The following is a 20,936-nucleotide window of genomic DNA, read 5'->3' as shown; positions in this document are numbered from 1 at the left end:
ACCCCCCCCCATCCGGTCAACATCAGATGATAAGTAGTAACTTCTAGAAGCACGTACATTTGAAATTTTTTATCCGCCGCCGATCGCTATCAAACTGTATTTGATCATCAATATAATGCATTTAGGGCTATAAATCACGTTCTGCAGAATGCTGCAGAAAACGATAAAAACATATTTATACTTTAGACCGTATTTTAGTATGAATATGTGAATGAAAAAGTAAAACGCTCCTACATCCTGAACGATAGATAATTGATGTTGAATGGGCCATAGTAATGTCAATTTAGCAATACAATTTAAAAAGTTATAGCCCTGCAAAGAAGGCGAACTTCTCCATAGACAAATAGAGCTGGCAGAGGATGGTATAAGGATGTACATAAGCGTGGCAGTGAAAGGGTTAATTCGAAGCTTCGAGATAAAAAAAAATATATATATATATATATATATATATATATATATATATATATATATATATATAATTAACTTTCAATAATTTTTTTTTTTTTTTTTTTTTTTGTGTTGTGGGACTTGTACAGCACTTTGTTCAACTTTGTCAGTGCTGTAAAGTTGAAACCTTTTTAAATCTTAGACAAACAAAACACTTTGCTTTCATGAAATATTGTAAGCCGTCATTTGAGGCTTTATAAAAGCAGCACAATGAACACAAATCTGTCAGTGCTGAGTCCGACTTCATCTTAAATAACAAACAGCATTGCTTGTTGTAGTTAACAAAGAGAGGCAGAGTTGATTTTGCGGGGAAAAATTTAAAATCGTTTTTTTTTTTTTTTTTTTTTCTTTCTTCATATTCGAATCCCATGCCCATCGAACGAAGCTTCGAAGTATTTAAGACAGCCCTACCTGGTTGATCCACCTCTATCTTAGTCTCTTTACCTGGTTGATCCACCTCTATCTTAGTCTCTTTACCTGGTGATCCACCTCTATCTTAGTCTCTTTACCTGGTTGATCCACCTCTATCTTAGTCTCTTTACCTGGTGATCCTCCTCTATCTTAGTCTCTTTACCTGGTGATCCACCTCTATCTTAGTCTCTTTACCTGGTTGATCCACCTCTATCTTAGTCTTTTTACCTGGTGATCCACCTCTATCTTAGTCTCTTTACCTGGTGATCCTCCTCTATCTTAGGGCCCTTTCTCACTTACGTTTGGGGATCGAATCACTGCTCCCGGGAACGGGGGGGAGTGTTCTCACTCACCCCTTTTGGGATGCGAAACGGCGCTGATTCGTTTTACCCCCCGCGGAACGGGATCAGTTGGATTAGGTGGTCTCGGAATCGGGCCGTGCGGGTGCGGGGGGCGTGACACACACAACGTCGTTACTGTCATGCTTGCTTGAATTTTGGGCAGATAACACCACACAACAACAACAACTGGAGAATACCCTCAAAAACGATATTTATGGGCAATTTGAGAGTTCAGACCTCAACCAAAAACAAGTGGATGAAACATGAAGCCACGTTACAAACGCACAGCACTTCCCTGGCTCGCATTAGGCCTGGCAATTTTTGTTTGCCATGCTATTTTCTATACATTAGTTTCTTGTTTGAATGCATTTATTTCTATTAGACCAGTGGTGCCCAACCAGTCGGCCGTGGTCGACCAGTTGATCAATGACATGTAATATAATTACCACGAACGATGGGATAATGTTAGCTGCTGGACAGGCTAAGCTAACTAGCGTTAGCTGTTAGCTTAGCGTTAACGTTAACCCTGCAAAACGCTCAAAAGCGGACTCTACAACACAGTTCCATTCGTGAGAAAAGAGGCAGAACACACAGTGAATGTATCCGTTTTGTTTATTGCACGTTCTTTGCTGAAAAGAAAAAGTGCTACAGGCTATACTAGACTAGGCTAAGCTAACTAGCGTTAACCGTTAGCTTAGCGTTAGCCCTGGGAAACGCTCAAAAGCGAACTCTACAACACCATCCATTCGTGATAAAATGGGGTGGGTTATATTGACAAGGCTTGACAACAGAGGTTCAAATATAACTTCATATTTATTGCTTATTTATTCATTTTATATCAGCATTCAATCTCCAGCGCCATGTTAACACTTCCTGTGTTTACATTTTCAAACGTGACATCATCGCCTACGGCAAGCGTAAACGCTCAAAAGGCAAACCGTAAACAGAACCCGGAACGAAACAAGACTGCAGTGTGTACGCAAACTAGAGGGGGGGGGGGGGGAGTTCGCATCAGATCTCGGAACGGGCCAGAACGGAACGGAATAGAAACGAATAGGGTGAGTGAGAAAGGGCCCTTAGTCTCTTTACCTAGTGATCCACCTCTATCTTAGGCTGCATAGGATCAACCTTTATTGTATTGTTATAGCTTCAGGGAGGGTAGAAAGTACAAGTAGGTGTTCATGAAATTCAGGATAGCCACACATATACCACATTGTATATGCATATATTTATATATATATATATTAGGGATGGGAATCACTAGAGGCCCCACAATATCATATTATCACCAATACTATATTGTAATTGTATATTGTCTAGAGGTGGGCATAGATAAAAAGAAATTATCTAGATTAATCTATCTGCAATCCTGGAGTTAATCTAGATTAATCTAGATTAAAATGGCTCATTTGAAGTCTGCCGAAGGCATTCAAAATATGTGTGTTCTACCTAGGGATGGGTATCGTTAGGATTTTATCGATACTACTACTCTTATCGATACTGCTTAACGGTTCGGTACTTTATCGACATTGCTTTATTATTTATAACTTTATAAATAAATATTATTTCTTCAGCAACAGCAGCAGCAATGTTCTTTTATATAACTTTATAAATAAATATAATACATAAATATAATTTATAATATAATTATAATATATAATAATTCGTTATTAGCCTAGCTAACTCCGTATTATCTTGGCTTACCTGCAGTGGACGTGCATGGAGATGGAACACTGCGAGCAAAGCAGTAGAAAACGGCGCATTTATGCAGACTAATGTTATGTTTTGACAACAGATGTTTTGACAAATTGCTTGTATTGACACCCTTACTTGCAAATGTTTTATTGCACTTGTGGCAACGTGCGTTGTCGGCATCGACTTTCGTAAAGTGTACCCAGACTTTCGTTTTGTTCTCTCCGCCATGATAATAATAATAATAATGATAATAATAATAATAATGAGCGCAGAGCTCGGTCTGTGTCCTCAGCGCTTCAACACTGAGCCACAGATAGGCCCCGCCCTTAAGTACCCGTATGTGTGAGTGAGTGAGCGGCTCGCTTCTCGTGCAGACAGACAGAGAGAGGAGAGGAGACCCAATTGAGAAATAGATTAGCGGCGTCAATTGTATTATCGCGCGATAACAGTCCGGCGTTAACGGCCCAGCTCTAATGTTGTCGCAATATTATAATTTTACAATGTATTATCCTTCACACATTTTGCACTTTTTTGGGTGAAGTGTCCCTTTAATGCTGGTCAGTGCGTCTGGAGAGCAGGCGGCCCAGACCCTCCCTCCGCCCGGTGACACTGCGGCCAAGACTTCTCCTGGTTTCGCTGGTTGACTGTGTTCTTCTTGAATTGCTTTGGAGTGAAGTATGAATCCAGCCCCGTGGCACAGGGAGGGTTCTCCTCATCCAGCCCCGTGGCACAGGGAGGGTTCTCCTCATCCAGCTCCGTGGCACAGGGAGGGTTCTCCTCATCCAGCCCCGTGGCACAGGGAGGGTTCTCCTCATCCAGCCCCGTGGCACAGGGAGGGTTCTCCTCATCCAGCCCCGTGGCACAGGGAGGGTTCTCCTCATCCAGCCCCGTGGCACAGGGAGGGTTCTCCTCATCCAGCCCCGTGGCACAGGGAGGGTTCTCCTCATCCAGCCCCATGGCACAGGGAGGGTTCTCCTCATCCAGCCCCGTGGCACAGGGAGGGTTCTCCTCATCCAGCCCTGTGGCACAGGGAGGGTTCTTCTCCTCATCCAGCCCTGTGGCACAGGGAGGGTTCTCCTCAATCAGATGGACATTCCTGATGGATTACTTTCTTTTTTTACTTGATATTAAAATGTACATGTATTCTCTCTCTCTCTCTCTCTCTCTCTCTCTCTCTCTCTCTCTCTCTCTCTCTCTCTCTCTCTCTCTCTCTCCCCCTCTCTCTCTCTCTCTCTCCCTCTCTCTCTCTCTCTCTCTCTGTCTCTGTCTCTGTCTCTGTCTCTCTCTCTGTCTCACTCTCTCTCTCTCTCTCCCCCTCTCTCTCTCTCTCTCCCCCCCTCTCTCTCTCTCTCTCTCTCTCTCTCTGTCTCTGTCTCTGTCTCTGTCTCTCTCTCTCTCTCTGTGTCTCTCTCTCTCTCTCTCTCTCTCTCTCTCTCTCTCTCTCTCTCTCTCTCTCTCTCTCTCTCTCTCTCTCTCTCTCTCTCTCTCTCTCTCTCTCTCTCTCTCTCTCTCTCTCTCTCTCTCTCTCTCTCTCTCTCAGGTATGGTTCCAACCCACTGAGTCTCAGTAAACTAGTTCCCCATCTCTGCATCATGACAGGAGACCAAAACCCTCAGGTGAGTCTGTGAGACCGACCACTTTTAATTTATTTGATTAGGTAGATTAGATAAGTCAATTCTAAGTTCTAAGATGAGTTTATTTTCTTTATTGAGACAGTAGGAAGCCTGAGAGGGAGACAGAGTAGGAGAGACACAGGAGAGAAGGTTCTTTATTGAGACAGTAGGAAGGCTGAGAGGGAGACAGAGTAGGAGAGACACAGGAGAGAAGGTTCTTCATTGAGACAGTAGGAAGGCTGAGAGGGAGACAGTAGGAGACACAGGAGAGAAGGTTCTTTATTGAGACAGTAGGAAGGCTGAGAGGGAGACAGAGTAATAATAATAATAATGATGGATTGGATTTATATAGCGCTCTTCTCTGACTGACTGTTGCTCTGACTCAGAGCGCTTCACAGAGTCCATTATTCGTTCATACACAGTCATACCGGTGGTGGTAAGCTACAATTGCAGCCAGAGCTGCACGGAAGCGTGGCGAATAATCAACGCCTACGGCCCCTCCGACCACCACCAACATTCATTCACATGCATACACATTCATACGAGGCAAGTAGGTTAAGTGTCTTGCCCAAGGACACAACGGCAATGGGATGGACATGGGCTTGAGCGGGATTTGAACCACCAACCCTTCGATCATTGGACGCCCCGCTCTACCCCTGAGCCACGCCGCCCCGAGTAGAGGAGACACAGGAGAGAAGGTTCTTTATTGAGACAGTAGGAAGGCTGAGAGGGAGACAGAGTAGGAGACACAGGAGAGAAGGTTCTTTATTGAGACGGTAGGAAGGCTGAGAGGGAGACAGAGTAGGGGAGACACAGGAGAGAAGATTCTTTATTGAGACAGTAGGAAGGCTGAGAGGGAGACAGAGTAGGAGAGACACAGGAGAGAAGGTTCTTTATTGAGACAGTAGGAAGGCTGAGAGGGAGACAGTAGGAGACACAGGAGAGAAGGTTCTTTATTGAGACAGTAGGACGACTGAGAGGGAGACAGAGTAGGGGAGACACAGGAGAGAAGGTTCTTTATTGAGACAGTAGGCAGGCTGAGAGGGAGACAGAGTAGAGGAGACACAGGAGAGAAGGTTCTTTATTGAGACAGTAGGCATGCTGAGAGGGAGACAGAGTAGAGGAGACACAGGAGAGAAGGTTCTTTATTGAGACAGTAGGAAGGCTGAGAGGCAGACAGAGTAGAGGAGACACGGGAGAGAAGGTTCTTTATTGAGACAGCAGGGAGGCTGAGAGGGAGACAGAGTAGGAGAGACACAGGAGAGAAGGTTCTTTATTGAGACAGTAGGAAGGCTGAGAGGGAGACAGAGTAGGAGAGACACAGGAGAGAAGGTTCTTTATTGAGACAGTAGGGAGGCTGAGAGGGAGACAGAGTAGAGGAGACACAGGAGAGAAGGTTCTTTATTGAGACAGTAGGAAGGCTGAGAGGGAGACAGAGTAGAGGAGACACAGGAGAGAAGGTTCTTTATTGAGACAGTAGGAAGGCTGAGAGGCAGACAGAGTAGAGGAGACACGGGAGAGAAGGTTCTTTATTGAGACAGCAGGGAGGCTGAGAGGGAGACAGAGTAGGAGAGACACAGGAGAGAAGGTTCTTTATTGAGACAGTAGGAAGGCTGAGAGGGAGACAGAGTAGAGGACACACAGGAGAGAATGTTCTTTATTGAGACAGTAGGAAGGCTGAGAGGGAGACAGAGTAGAGGAGACACAGGAGAGAAGGTTCTTCATTGAGACAGTAGGAAGGCTGAGAGGGAGACAGAGTAGAGGAGACACAGGAGAGAAGGTTCTTTATTGAGACAGTAGGCAGGCTGAGAGGGAGACAGAGTAGAGGAGACACAGGAGAGAAGGTTCTTTATTGAGACAGTAGGAAGGCTGAGAGGGAGACAGAGTAGAGGAGACACAGGAGAGAAGGTTCTTTATTGAGACAGTAGGCAGGCTGAGAGGGAGAAAGAGTAGAGGAGACACAGGAGAGAAGGTTCTTTATTGAGACAGTAGGCAGGCTGAGAGGGAGACAGAGTAGAGGAGACACAGGAGAGAAGGTTCTTTATTGAGACAGTAGGAAGGCTGAGAGGGAGACAGAGTAGAGGAGACACAGGAGAGAAGGTTCTTCATTGAGACAGTAGGAAGGCTGAGAGGGAGACAGAGTAGAGGAGACACAGGAGAGACGGTTCTTTATTGAGACAGTAGGAAGGCTGAGAGGGAGAAAGAGTAGAGGAGACACAGGAGAGAAGGTTCTTTATTGAGACAGTAGGCAGGCTGAGAGGGAGACAGAGTAGAGGAGACACAGGAGAGAAGGTTCTTTATTTAGACAGTAGGAAGGCTGAGAGGGAGACGGAGTAGAGGAGACACAGGAGAGAAGGTTCTTTATTGAGACAGTAGGCAGGCTGAGAGGGAGAAAGAGTAGAGGAGACACAGGAGAGAAGGTTCTTTATTTAGACGGTAGGAAGGCTGAGAGGGAGACAGAGTAGAGGAGACACAGGAGAGAAGGTTCTTTATTGAGACAGTAGGAAGGCTGAGAGGGAGATACAGGAGACAAGGTTGTGATGGGATTTGGTACATGTAGGTCTAGAGGCAGGGGGCTTCTTTAACCACTGCATCATCCCTGGACAGTGTGGAGTGACACATATATACGTTTTTTTACTAGGTCAGTTCACACACTGATCAGTATTTCCATAAATGCAGCCTATATTAATAACTCTGCGAATTTTCATCTGTGGTGCTTCAGAAAATTGCGTTGGTTAGCTTCAAGCTAGTTTGCTTCTGTGGTTCTTAAGCAGGAGGGTAGATGTATTCCAGTGGAGTTGGAAGCAGAGATAGAGAGGCTGTGTTTCAGCAGCGTTCAGCGCCCACAGTGGGGATGCCTGTGGTCTCAAAGCAGACCTGTTATTACCAGCCAGAGCCCCGGACTCAATACTGTGTAACATGACACACTCCCACCTCCACAGCACACTGCGCATTACCCTGTGTGTGTGTGTGTGTGTGTGTGTGTGTGGGGGGGGGGGGAACCTCTGTCATATTTAAATTCTCTGCATTGTGTGATTTGATCTGTGGGTTCAAATAAAGCATTTAGAGGGAGAGACATTTAGTTTGACTAAAGTGTGTGTGTGTGTGTGTGTGCGCGTTAGGGCTGACCTTCAATATTTTTTTGGGCAATCGAAGCTTCGTGGCTGAGCTTCGATTTTAATTCGAAGCTTTGAATTAAAAAAAAAAATTGATTAATTCTTTTTTATTTTATAATAATTATTATATATTTTTTTTTATCTTATGTTGTGGGACTTGTACAGCACTTTGGTAAACTTTGTTGTTTTTAAATGTGCTCTATAAATAAAGTGGATTGGATTAATGAATTAAGTAGCCCCTTTCGTGACTGTGACACAGCCAACACGGCTGTGTGATTTAATTCAAGGTGGATCGCTGTTGTCGTTTGAACAACTTCAGATTTCATGGGAACTACCAATCCCCCAAATCAAGAATGTTTAAGATGAATGAAGTAAGATTTAGATTATTTGAAATATGGCCTGTGTAGACTAAACTATGCACAGAATTATGTCAGTCTACAAGGTCCGGCAATGTAGACCTTGTAGACTCCACTACAGACCAATTATCAGTGAATGTTCATGCATTTTTAAGAAGGGCTACTTCTAGGGATGTCCCGATCGCCTTTTTTTGCTTCCGATCCGATCCCGAGCATGTGATTTTAAATATCTATCGATCCGATCGTTTCCGATCCGATCTTTCACATTAGTAATCAATTTTGACGCATTTGTCAGAAACTGGTGGAGCGAGACATGCCCATCTGTTGCCTATATCCGGGGCGCGAGCGCGGAGGCGTTTGTTATTACATTCACCCTGAGAAATGTGCTTCTGCTTCATATGAGAAATATTAAAAGTTTCAATATATGTTTGCACATTAGTTTACATTCAGTGTTCGACTTACGTAATGGTCCATTCTGGTCTGAAACGCCGACGATCATCCTCAGTCACGTAACGTTATCCTCCAAAAGTTAGTCTGAAAACTTCGCCTCCAGCCGGCTGTCCTCCTTGCAAACATTGCAACTGGCTTGACTTTCTATTTTTAAATGCTTAGTTCCAAACCTCTGACATTAAGTCTAGCTGCTCAAGTCAGTGGATATTAACCGTGTTTCGGGAGCGACGTGTTGTTGTTGTGGTCGAGCCGCGTGTAGCGTGTAGCGTCTAAATTAAAGGGGTGTTTGTTGCAACGGTGAAAATTAAAGGGGAATGTGTTTGTTGTGGAAAATTATTCTGCTCTGTGTGACAATAAATACATTAATGATGATATATTATATGTAATTTAAAACCAAAACTAAGGCCTCCGTATGAGTTTAAGACGTGGACATGGTCATGTTTGTTGAATAAAAAATTTCTTTTTTTGACTGCCGATTTTTATTATAATTTTTTCCCGATCCCCGATACTCTGAAAAGCACGTGATCGACGCCGATTCCGATCACGTGATCGGATCGGGACATCCCTAGCTACTTCCACAAAAAAACAAACAACTCACCAAAACATCTCAGTAGCACCTTATCTAAATGTTCTATTTCATATATGGAGATTCATATTTATTTATGTATTGCATGCATTTCTACATTTTATTTCCTATTTTGTTTATTCATCCCAGTATTTTTCTTTCTTATGTGTGGAATTCTACAAGGCATTTACATTCACATTCACATTTACATTTAGTCATTTAGCTGACGCTTTTATCCAAAGCGACTTACAAGTTCTGTACGACAAGTCATCAGGAAGGGCACAACTCTATCAGCTGAGTAACAATATTCATCAAAGTGTTGCGTGTTACAGTGTAGGTTAGTTTATTAGGACAAGTGCATGACAGTAAGGTTAGTTAGGGTTAGATTTATTTTATTTTATTTCAGATAATGGTTGAAGAAGTGCGTCTTTAGTCGACGGCGAAAGATTGGACTGGATTCGGCTGTCCTAACTGGGGTGGGTAGTTCATTCCACCATTGTGGGGCAAGGACTGAGAATAGGCGTGTAGGTGGTGTATATGTGTTTGAGGATGATATCCTTCAAACAGGCAATAGTGATGATATAATTTGGGCAGTGCTGAGCTGGGTTACTTTCCTCCAGTGTATTTGTCCCTCGACCCCACCCAATGGCCCCATGCACACACACACACACACACACCGAAGTAAAAAAAAAAAAAAAAAATTGAATTAATTTAATGTTCGAAGCTTGTGCCATCGAACGAAGCTTCGAAGCTTCGAAGTATTTAAGACAGCCCTAGTGTGCGTGTGCGTGTGTGTGCGTGTGTGTGTGTGTGTGTGTGAGAGTGAGAGAGAAACAGAGTGAGGCCAGTTTCCATCTGCAGAGTTAGTTGCACTAAATAGTTTAACTGTGAAAGGGGGAAAGGGGGGGGGGCGGCAGTTTACTCAACAGCTTGTATGTGTGTGAGAAAGGGACACACACACACACACACACACACACACACACACACACACACACACACACACACACACACACACACACACACACACACACACACACACACACACAGATTGTGATGCCAGCTTATCTCCTGGAGAGTTGCACCCCAAAGCTGAAATCTGCTCCCCATCACCCAACCAATGATTATCTGCCCACATGCTACTTCAGCCAATCACCATTAGGGTTGGGCACCGAAAACCGGTTCTAATAGGAACCGGTTCCTAACTTCCGGTTCTGGAACCGGAAGTAACATATTTTAATTTCGATTCTAAATTTCGTTTTTTTTTCTTTTTTTTTTTTTTACTTTGTTAATTAATACCCTAGTTACAGTACAGCAACCAAATTAAACTGTATCAAGTCAACTGAAAATGTGAATAGTATGATTTTCTTTTTGAAATAAAAAATAAAATAAAAAATCTCCTTCGAAATAAGCTGTGACCTGTTTTGACCTGCACCTCAAAGAATCGGAATCGAGAATCGTTTAGAACAGGAATCGATACGGAGAATCGGAACCGGAATCGTTCAAATCCAAACGATGCCCAACCCTAATCACCATCCCCCCACAGGCCCCACCCACCCTCTGTCCTGGTGAATTATATTTAAACCATCCTAGCACCCAATCGTTGCTTCCCTCACAACAGATCCAACCAATCGGGATGTCTCGGATGACACAAATCACTCTCTAGGGCAGGGGTCTCAAACTCAATTTACCTGGGGGCCGCTGGAGGTAGAGTCTGGGTGAGGCTGGGCCGCATCAAATATTCCACAAAAAAGTACAACTGATACAATCTTCTCAATCTTTAGCAATAACATTTCAGAACATGAACAGTTCTTCAGAACATGAATGGTTCTTGGGCGGCTAGGTGGTGTAGTGGGCAAGGCGCGCGCCACCAATGCAGGAGACGCTGGGTTCGAGCCCAGCTCTCCGCATTGCTATCAGCTTGGCTGGTCGTTCATACTAACACAATTGGCAGTGTTAGGGGTGGGAAAGCTGATGGGTGGGAATCGGACGTTGTGGACAGCGACTCCTACAGGTCGGTTGGTGCGCCTGCGCAGCAGAATCAGGAAGCGACGGGCGCGGCGTGTCCCTCCCATGCAGACCCTCGCCGCTGAGAGATCGCGCTGTGCAGGTGAAAAGATGCAACGGCTGCTTCCTCGAGTACCGGAGGGGACACGTGATGTAAGCCTTCGTCCTCATTGCAGCCGGCTTGTGGGAGGCATGGCCTAACAGCGTTCGAGACAGGGGAGGGTAGAATTGGACGATACGAAAATTGGGATGGGAGAAAAATAGAAAATGGGAGAAAAAAGTAGATAAAAAAAAAGAACATGAATGGTTTTTCAGAACATAGGCTTCTCAGTGGTGTCAGTGGACTCATCCACAGCTATGGAAATGCACTGTGCATTTTTTTTTTATTCTATCACAAAGCTGTTTAATCAAATCACCAGCCAGTATTTCAGTTATTCTGGTTGCTGTGCTATCTGAGGGGGATTTGCTTTTGTTTGCCTTCAAACATGGTCGTCTCCATCACTTCAGTCATACATAGGCCTGCTGCGATAAGCAATAAATCGATTAATTGCCGCGATAATTAAAATTAATGCAATGATTTTGACGGGCGCGATTAATTGCTATTTGCGCGTTTGTTTTAATGAGGCGGAACCAGTCCAGTACCCCTCGTCAGTCACTCCGTGTGGGGGGCCGCTGGCCTTACTACAGAGCACAGCACGGGAGCTCCGTGGGGCACTAGCAACGCCACATATAGCTTAACTACATTTCTCAATAGTGTTGCTCCTTTTAACCAAATAGCGTTCTTTGTAGTGTAACGTTAGCTATTTTTAGACCCAAGTAGTTACTCGCTACTGCCTGGAGAAACTGGACTGCTAAATAAAGATTAAAGATCTAGTGTTGATGCTCATTCAATGCCAACAACATTAGCTAAATAGCTAACAAACGAAATACAACGTATAGCATAGCTACAACACAGAATAACGTTAATACAATTACATGCATCATTGTTTACAATGAACGGGTGGGACTAGTCAAAGGACTGGACACGGGGACAAGTTAAACATGAATACATTTATTATAACAGGTAATCGAGTTGCGCTCCCGTGCCTACGCACCACAGGGCTATTCTATTCTATACGGCTTTGACGCTTCCTCCTCATCGTTGATTGCCTGTAGTAGCTGCATCTAACGTTAGTAGCTAACGTTAAAACTAACCTAAAGTTAGTTGCTCACCAACAATCTCAACATTTGTTTTATCATTAGCTCAAAAACACAGAACCGGACGAGATGCTGCTAGGATAATAACAATACTTCCGCTCCGGTCGGTGGGCTTCAAAATAAAAGTCTAAAACCGGAAAAGACGGAGCGGTGGGCTTCAAAATAAAAGTTTTGGGAAATAAATTTATCAAAAAAAAATTCTCTAACCGGTCGCAATAATATCGCTTATCGCGATATTTTCGGGGGCAATTAATCGCCCAGCAAAATGTGTTATCGTGGCAGGCCTAGTCATACATTATTTTCAAATTGCCACTCTTCACAAGAGCTACCGTTTCTTGGCATATAGTCACATTGGTTTGGTGCTGGGACTCAGGATGAACGCATATTTTTCAGTCCATTCACCTTTGAATTGCAGTCGACTTTTCTTTTACTGACCATCTTTGAAAATGCCATATTTTTCTGCTGGCTGCCTGCTGGCGAAACTAGGCTAATAGCTACATTTATCTCACAGAGATAAAACTGGGAGCGAGTTTACTGTAGATGCGCTGTCAACTCTGCTCTGACTCAGACTGTTTAAGACCCGCCCTACTCTGCATCTTATTAGCAGAATGTGGGTGAGGGGGGAAAACACTGACGGGACGCTGAATGTGATTGGACCAGACCCGTACACAGACACAGAGGCAGTGCAGCCGGACATGCAGAGCACTGCTCGCAGTCAGAGGAGATAGCGAGGATGCATTTGCCTTCCACTTTACTTGGTATCACTCCGGAATCACGTTTCAACCAAGTCACTAACATAACGTTGCTGTCATGAGCCTGCGCTATGGTAGCCTACAAGTGATAAAATAAATAAAACTTCCAACTCTCGCGCAACGACTCGGCAAACAGTTGCGCGCGGGCCGCATTAACACTAAACTTTGATGTCAAGTAGGGGGCCGCAAAATATCATCCCTCGGGCCGCAATTGGCCCGCAGGCCGCGAGTTTGAGACCCCTGCTCTAGGGTCATATTATGGTCAGTAGGGGTGGGAATGACCAGATGCCTCACGATACGATACTATCACGATACTTGAGTCACGATATGATAGTATTGCGATACTAAATATATTGCGATATGCTGAGTATTGCAATATTAATATTGCGATTTATTACCTTTTTTCAACTGCAAAGTAAAACTGTTGACATGTTTTATCTAATAAAATAAAGTTCAGTCTGTTCATCTCACTTCAATCATTTTTATTGCAGAACATGGTATTTTCTCAAGCAGACAGATGTAAACACTGTAATCTGTGTTGCATGTACCTGACAAATTGAACTGTTTGTATTACAGTCATATTCCAACTTAACTGAATGCACATGTGTGCGTGTGTGGACTACTGTACTATTACAGGTATTGAAACGAACAATGCAACTTCCTTATACAATTTTTTTTATTTTTTTTATAAATTAAATATTGATACTTGGCATCCCTGTATCGATACAGTATCGCCACGCAAAGTATCGCGATACTACTACGTATCGATTTCCCCCCACCCCTAATGGTCAGTGATGTCTGCGTGTCAGAACTGGGGGCATGGGCTGTGTAGGACCAAGAATACAGAGACACGGCAGGAACTGAAAAAAGGTTGACTGAAAAACTTCAATGTATATACCATTTATTACGCTCCTATTATACTGTACATACCATTTATTATGCTCCTATTATACTGTATTAACCATTTATTACTCATTATACTGTACATACCATTTATTACGCTCCTATTATAATGTATTAACTAGGGATGTCCGATATTATCGGCTTACCGATATTATCGGCCGATATTGGCATAAAAATGTGATATCGGAAAATATCTGTATCTGTTTTCCAATTTTTTTTTTCTTTTTTTTTTCTCATTTATTTAACCTTTATTTACCCAGGCAAGCAAGTAAGAACAAATTATTATTTTATTTATTGTCAAAGTATGCATAATGTTGTGTTAATTACACGACAAGAGATATGTAATGTTAATTACCTGAAATTATTCAGTTTTTTGGGCAGGGAAACCCTGCATATATCGGTATCGGTTGATATCGGTATCGGAAATTAAGAGTTGGACAATATCGGTATATCGGTATCGGTAAAAAAGCCAATATCGAGCATCCCTAGTATTAACCATTTATTACGCCCCTATTCTACTGTATATACCATTTATTACGCTCATTATAATGTATTAACCATTTATTTCACTCCTATTATACTGTATATACCATTTATTACGCTTATTATACTGTAATACCATTTATTTCACTCCTATTATACTATAATACAATTTATTATACTCCTACTGTATATACCATTTATTACACCTATTATACTGTATATACTAGGGCTGTCCCCGACTAAGGATTTGGATGGTCGACTATGATTGGCCAAAATTAGTCGACTATTGGTAAAAAAAATGTATAATATATAAATAAAAATAAATCATTTTTTATTTATATATTTTTTTGTATCATTCCATTTGGGCTGTGGGGGTGCTTAATGTCTGAAGGAGTCGACTGAAGGCTTTTTGTCCTCTGCAAAAGCATGCAATTGGTCCACTGATGGATACATCTTGATATTTGTCTAGTCTTGTGTGTTCATTAGATGGGTGAAATCCTCTTTCAGTGCCTCTGTGCCTGTTTTCGTAGGCAGTTAGCCTCTGGTATGCGTGCCATTAGCATTAGCCACGCTTCTATGCCTCTTTTCTTTTGGAATGAATGATACAATTTTTTAAATTATAAATTTTTTTCTTCTTTTTTTTTCTTTCTTATATTCGACTAAGAGGTTGGCCAGTCGACTACGGCTCCTTTCGACCCATTAGTCGACTAATCGACTAATAGGGGTCAGACCTAGTATATACCATTTATTACGATCCTATTATACTGTATACCATTTATTACACTTCTATTATACTGTATTAACCATTTTCTATGCGCCTATTACTTTATACATTGTACACCAGTGGCATTTCAGACTGACTCCATTTGCACAATACCTCTAAAACATTTGTATAAACTCCCACTTATACCCATATTTTTATTAAAATGTGTATATTTATTTTGATATTATTATATGTGTTATTGTTTTTCTGTGAGCAAGCAACAACTCTATTAACATACATACATGATTATGATGACCCACATTTTTTTTAAACTTTTTAATACTTTGTGAATGCCTTCAAATGAATAGTACCACAAATTGTGTGTGTGTGTGTGTGTGTGTGTGTGTGTGTGTGTGTGTGTGTGTGTGTGTGTTTACCCACAGGTGTCTTAAATTAATCCTACTCAGACAGGAAGCTGAATAATCTGGGTGTTGGCAGAAAATTAACCCTAATCCCAAAGCTTTTAGCTAACTGGCATATCCAGCCTACGCACACGCACGCACACACACTGTAATTTATGGATGGTATATTAGAGTGAATGCATTTCTGTGTTTAGGGTGAGAGAGTGTGTATGTTTGTTTGTTTCAGGCTGTGTGTGTATTTAGAGTGAGTGCAAGTGAGACTAAGGGCCCTTTCTCACTCACTCTATTCGTTTCTATTTCGTTCCGTTCCGCCCGTGCCGAGATCTGATCCGAACCCCCCCCCCCCCTCTCCCCCCTCTAGTTTGTGTACACACTTCATTCTGGGTGCGCTCTGGGTTTTGTTTACGGTTTGCGTTTTGAGCTTGTAAGCTTGCCGTAGTCGATGATGTCACGCTCGAAATGTAAACACAGGAAGTGTTCACACGGAGACTGGAGAATGGATGTTGATATAAAGATACAAATAACTAATAAATATGAAGTTATATTTGAACCTCTGTTGTCAAGCCTTGTCAATATATCCCACCCCCATTTTCTCACGAATGGAACTCTGTTGTAGAGTCCGCTTTTGATCGTTTTGCAGCGTTAACAATAACGCTAAGCTAACGGCTAACGCTAACGTCAACATACTAGTAACTCGCATCGATTATATTGAATGTCATTGATCTACTGGTCGACCGAAAATGTAAACGGGAATGTCTTAACACGACTGCGGACTCTGGATGTTGATATAAAATGAACAAATTGCCAATAAATATGAAGTTATATTTTATCACGAATGGATGGTGTTGTAGAGTCCGCTATTACACCACTGGTCTAATAGAAATAAATGCATTCGAACAATGTTATAGACATAGCAATGGCAAACAAAATTTATGACGTTATGTCAGCACCAGGCGCCACGCCCGTGAAAAGGTACAAGCTCGCAAAGCCACACCCCCCGTTCTCCCGGGACCGACCCCGAGACCACCTCTGCCAGCTGGTCCCGTTCAGCGGGGGGTGAAACGATTCAGCGCCGTTTCGCACCCCAAAAGTGGTGAGTGAGAACACTGCCCCCCGTGCTCCGGGACGGTGATTCGGTACAAAAGGCTGAGTGTGAAAGCCCCCTAAGGGATTACCTGTGTCTGTGTGGCAGAGAGTTTCGAGTTAAAACTGACCTGAGTCAAGTGTTCTCTCTACTCTATCGAGTATCTGTGAGGCTCCACTCTCTCTAAAACCACTGCCACCATGAATTAAAACACTGACATCTTTATGTAAACCTTTCATCCGCCATACGGATTGTAATTCAACCGTGATCGTTTTTAAGTCTGATAATGTACTTGGTGCTGTGGACAATGACACAGTTTAACGTTCATATACTGTGCACCATAATGTGGCCAGTTAAGTCCTCACCAGTGGTGCGTTGCTCATGGGACGGGGTTACACACCGTGCAACCGGCTCTGTGAGCAGAAGCACGCGCACGCATAGATGTGCATGCGCGTGCACACAGGAATGCGCTGCACTCGACTGATGCGCCAACTCGCTAAGTACCCACCAGGCGACTTTGCATAACAATAGCGCCGGTCGTCAGGTGTGTTCAAATACGTTCTCAGATACATTCACACAACTTGTGAATGAAATGTGTTACATTCCATTCGTAGAGGCAATTAGGCATCGTCTTTAGTCTGTGCAAACGCGAGGGAACATTTATGCGCATGCGCACGTGGCGTCATTAAAACACAGTGCAGTCAGCTTTGAAATCAGCAACGCATGCCTGGTCCTCACCACACCCTGCTGAAGAAAGGCAAGCAGGCCAAGAAGATGCTTAAAAAAACTGCATTTAAAAGTGAATTGTATCCTTCGAGTGACATCCTTGAAAATGAAAAATAGTGCTTGGAAAAGTACTTAAAGGTCCTTGAATTTCATTTAGCAATGTCTGTGGGAACCCTGCTGCTCTCATGTGGCTAATGATTGTTCAGATCACACAACCAGTTCAACACGTCTTTGTAAAGATTCTGCTGAGTGTTTGTTTTTCACTGTCTTTTTGTCTCACTGCTCCCTACCATCTCCACCCTGTACTGTCAAATAAACACAAATACCTCTGTGTACTATCAAATAAACACAAATACCTCCTGTGTACTATCAAATAAACACAAATACCTCTGTGTACTATCAAATAAACACAAATACCTCCTGTGTACTATCAAATAAACACAAATACCTCTGTGTACTATCAAATAAACACAAATACCTCCTGTGTACTATCAAATAAACACAAATACCTCTGTGTACTATCAAATAAACACAAATACCTCCTGTGTACTATCAAATAAACACAAATACCTCTGTGTACTATCAAATAAACACAAATACCTCCTGTGTACTATCAAATAAACACAAATACCTCTGTGTACTATCAAATAAACACAAATACCTCCTGTGTACTATCAAATAAACACAAATACCTCCTGTGTACTATCAAATAAACACATACCTCCTGTGTACTATCAAATAAACACAAATACCTCCTGTGTACTATCAAATAAACACAAATACCTCTGTGTACTATCAAATAAACACAAATACCTCCTGTGTACTATCAAATAAACACAAATACCTCCTGTGTACTATCAAATAAACACATACCTCCTGTGTACTATCAAATAAACACAAATACCTCCTGTGTACTATCAAATAAACACAAATACCTCTGTGTACTATCAAATAAACACAAATACCTCCTGTGTACTATCAAATAAACACAAATACCTCTGTGTACTATCAAATAAACACAAATACCTCCTGTGTACTATCAAATAAACACAAATACCTCCTGTGTACTATAAAATAAACACAAATACCTCCTGTGTACTATCAAATAAACACATACTTTATTATGTACTATCAAATAAACACATACCTCCTGTGTACTATCAAGTAAACACACATACCTCCTGTGTACTATCAAATAAACACAAATACTTTATATGTACTATCAAATAAACACAAATACCTCCTGTGTACTATCAAATAAACACAAATACCTCTGTGTACTATCAAATAAACACAAATACCTTCTTTGTACTATCAAATAAACACAAATACTTTATATGTACTTGTTCTGAAGGTCCAGATTAACACTGAAAGTCTGCGTTTATTATTTTGTATAACTTATATATTGTTTATATATATAAGATATACATCTTTACGTCATCTGTTTGCCTAACAGTATTCTTCATTTAGCTTATTGTAGGTCCCTTCCTTGACGCTGTAGGCGCCAGAGGCGCGCCCCCTAGACATGTTTTCTAGACATGTTCAGACATGTTCAGACAAGCCCAGAGCAAGCGCATTGATTCTGTACAGGTGAACAGGCTGAGCCCAACAAGGAACCAGATAGAGTACGTTGTGTAGACGGTGCAAGCAGCAGCAGTAGCATAACAGGAAAACTAGCAGAGCGAGAGTGAAAGACGTCTGGTGCAGTTGTACACAGACCGATAGCGGTGTATCGTTATAGAGAGCTAATGGCTACTTAGATACAACTATAATATTGTCGAGCCATTATTGGCACAGTATAGTGACTTGTGTAAGCGAAGTAACGTGGAGAGACTTATAGTTAAACCCAGCGACGTTTGGATATAACTACTCATTGGAGACCGCCTGCGGGTTAGCTTCACGTACAAACGGAGCTAACTAGCTACCATCTATGCCAACAGGCTTTTGGATTAATAGCTATTAACCCTGCCATCGGGCGCTAGGAATACAAGGACCGGTTCCGTACGAGACCCCTTCTTCCAGCGACGACAGGATTATCCAACCAGTCTACAGTTTCTCTGGGGCAGGAGCTCTAGAGAGAACCAACCGTCTCCAGCCACCATCTTGCTTTCCCTGTATCGCCTCGTTTCGTCTCACTCCCTTCAGAGCTCCACCGGTCGAGTATCCGTAGTCTAGGAACCATTCGTTACCGTTGACTTTGTTGCACTGACATTCTAGTATGAAAGGAGAACCGTGATAACTAATATGTATGTTTGCTATTAACATTAAAATGCTTGTTTAACTTGTTTCCCTGTCCCCGCGCAGTCAATGGAGTGTCCGCCATTTTGTCTAACTGTACTGTCTGGCTATTAATATTCTTTAGTAGTGGTTTAATCTAACATATCTCAATACAGTCAGGGTTGTGTAGCCCCTTAGCTACAGTACTATCAAATAAACACAAATACCTCCTGTGTACTATCAAATAAACACACATACCTCCTGTGTACTATCAAATAAACAAATACTTTATATGTACTATCAAATAAACACACATACCTTCTGTGTACTATCAAGTAAACACACATACTTTATATGTACTATCAAATAAACACACATACCTCCTGTGTACTATCAAATAAACACAAATACCTCCTGTGTACTATCAAATAAACACAAATACCTTCAAATAGAAAGTACCCTTCTGAGGGTTCTTCCCTGTTTTTCCTCTGGTTCCGTCTTCATTGTTGTTGTTCCGCTGCATGAAGCCCATTGAGACCTGCGTGTGGTTCATACAAATAAACCTGACCTGAAATTAATATCTCAATAGAAAGACTGAATGTGTGAAGTTATCCTCATCCTGACACACACACACACGCACACGCACACATACACACACATATATATATATCTGTGCATTGGCTCAATTACTATGCACGGCATGTGTCAGGACTTGAAATCAACACCAGCCACTAGGCGCTGTATTCTGGCTGTGGCTGGTAAATCTGTCCCTACTACTGAGCACATGGGCAGCTAGCCAGTCTGTGTTCAGTCAGTCTCTAGCCAGTCTGTGTTCAGTCAGTCTCTAGCCAGTCTGTGTTCAGTCAGTCTCTAGCCAGTCTGTGTTCAGTCAGTCTCTAGCCAGTCTGTGTTCAGTCAGTCTCTAGCCAGTCTGTGTTCAGTCAGTCTCTAGCCAGTCTGTGTCTCTGCTCTGAAAACGCCATAACCGACGACATCCTGAATCCACAAGCCACCGTTTCCAATTAATATGAAGTTAGTTCTACGCTCTTCACCGTATGGTGTTTTCTGTATTTCACCGGAGCGTCTTGGAACCGCCTCGGCCGAATGCTGATGTTATTTTGGGATTTGTTGTGGCTACAGGTGCGGGAGGCTTCCATAACGACCCTGGTGGACGTGTATCGCCATGTAGGAGAGAAGGTCAGAGCCGACCTCGGCAAGAGAGGACTGCCCGCTGCCAGGTGAGTCTGTCTGTCTGTCTGTCTGTCTGTCTGTCTGTCTGTCTGTCTGTCTGTCTGTCTGTCTGTCTGTCTGTCTGTCTGTCTGTCTGTCTGTCTGTCTGTCTGTCTGTCTGTCTGTCTGTCTGTCTGTCTGTCTGTCTGTCTGTCTGTCTGTCTGTCTGTCTGTCTGTCTGTCTGTCTGTCTGTCTGTCTGTCTGTCTGTCTGTCTGTCTG

At 42.6% G+C, this 20,936-nt stretch overlaps 1 protein-coding gene across 1 annotated transcript in view; it reads left to right on the top strand.

The window, feature by feature from the left end:
* Nucleotides 1-20,727, top strand: part of LOC311226624 (CLIP-associating protein 1-A-like) — a gene marked incomplete at its 3' end in the record, with an annotated part of 122,506 nt that extends 101,779 nt beyond the window's left edge. The window contains exons 5-6 of the mRNA XM_084312042.1: nt 4,435-4,510; nt 20,626-20,727. Of these exons, the coding sequence (XP_084168168.1) occupies nt 4,435-4,510; nt 20,626-20,727 (178 nt within the window). The remainder of the gene's footprint in view (nt 1-4,434; nt 4,511-20,625) is intronic.
* Between the last annotated feature and the right edge of the window lie 209 nt (nt 20,728-20,936).

The sequence above is a fragment of the Notolepis coatsorum genome (assembly GCF_963971535.1).
Source record: "Notolepis coatsorum genome assembly, chromosome: 4".
Classification (NCBI taxonomy): Eukaryota; Metazoa; Chordata; class Actinopteri; order Aulopiformes; family Paralepididae; genus Notolepis; species Notolepis coatsorum.
This window is presented reverse-complemented; position numbering and strand designations above follow the sequence as displayed.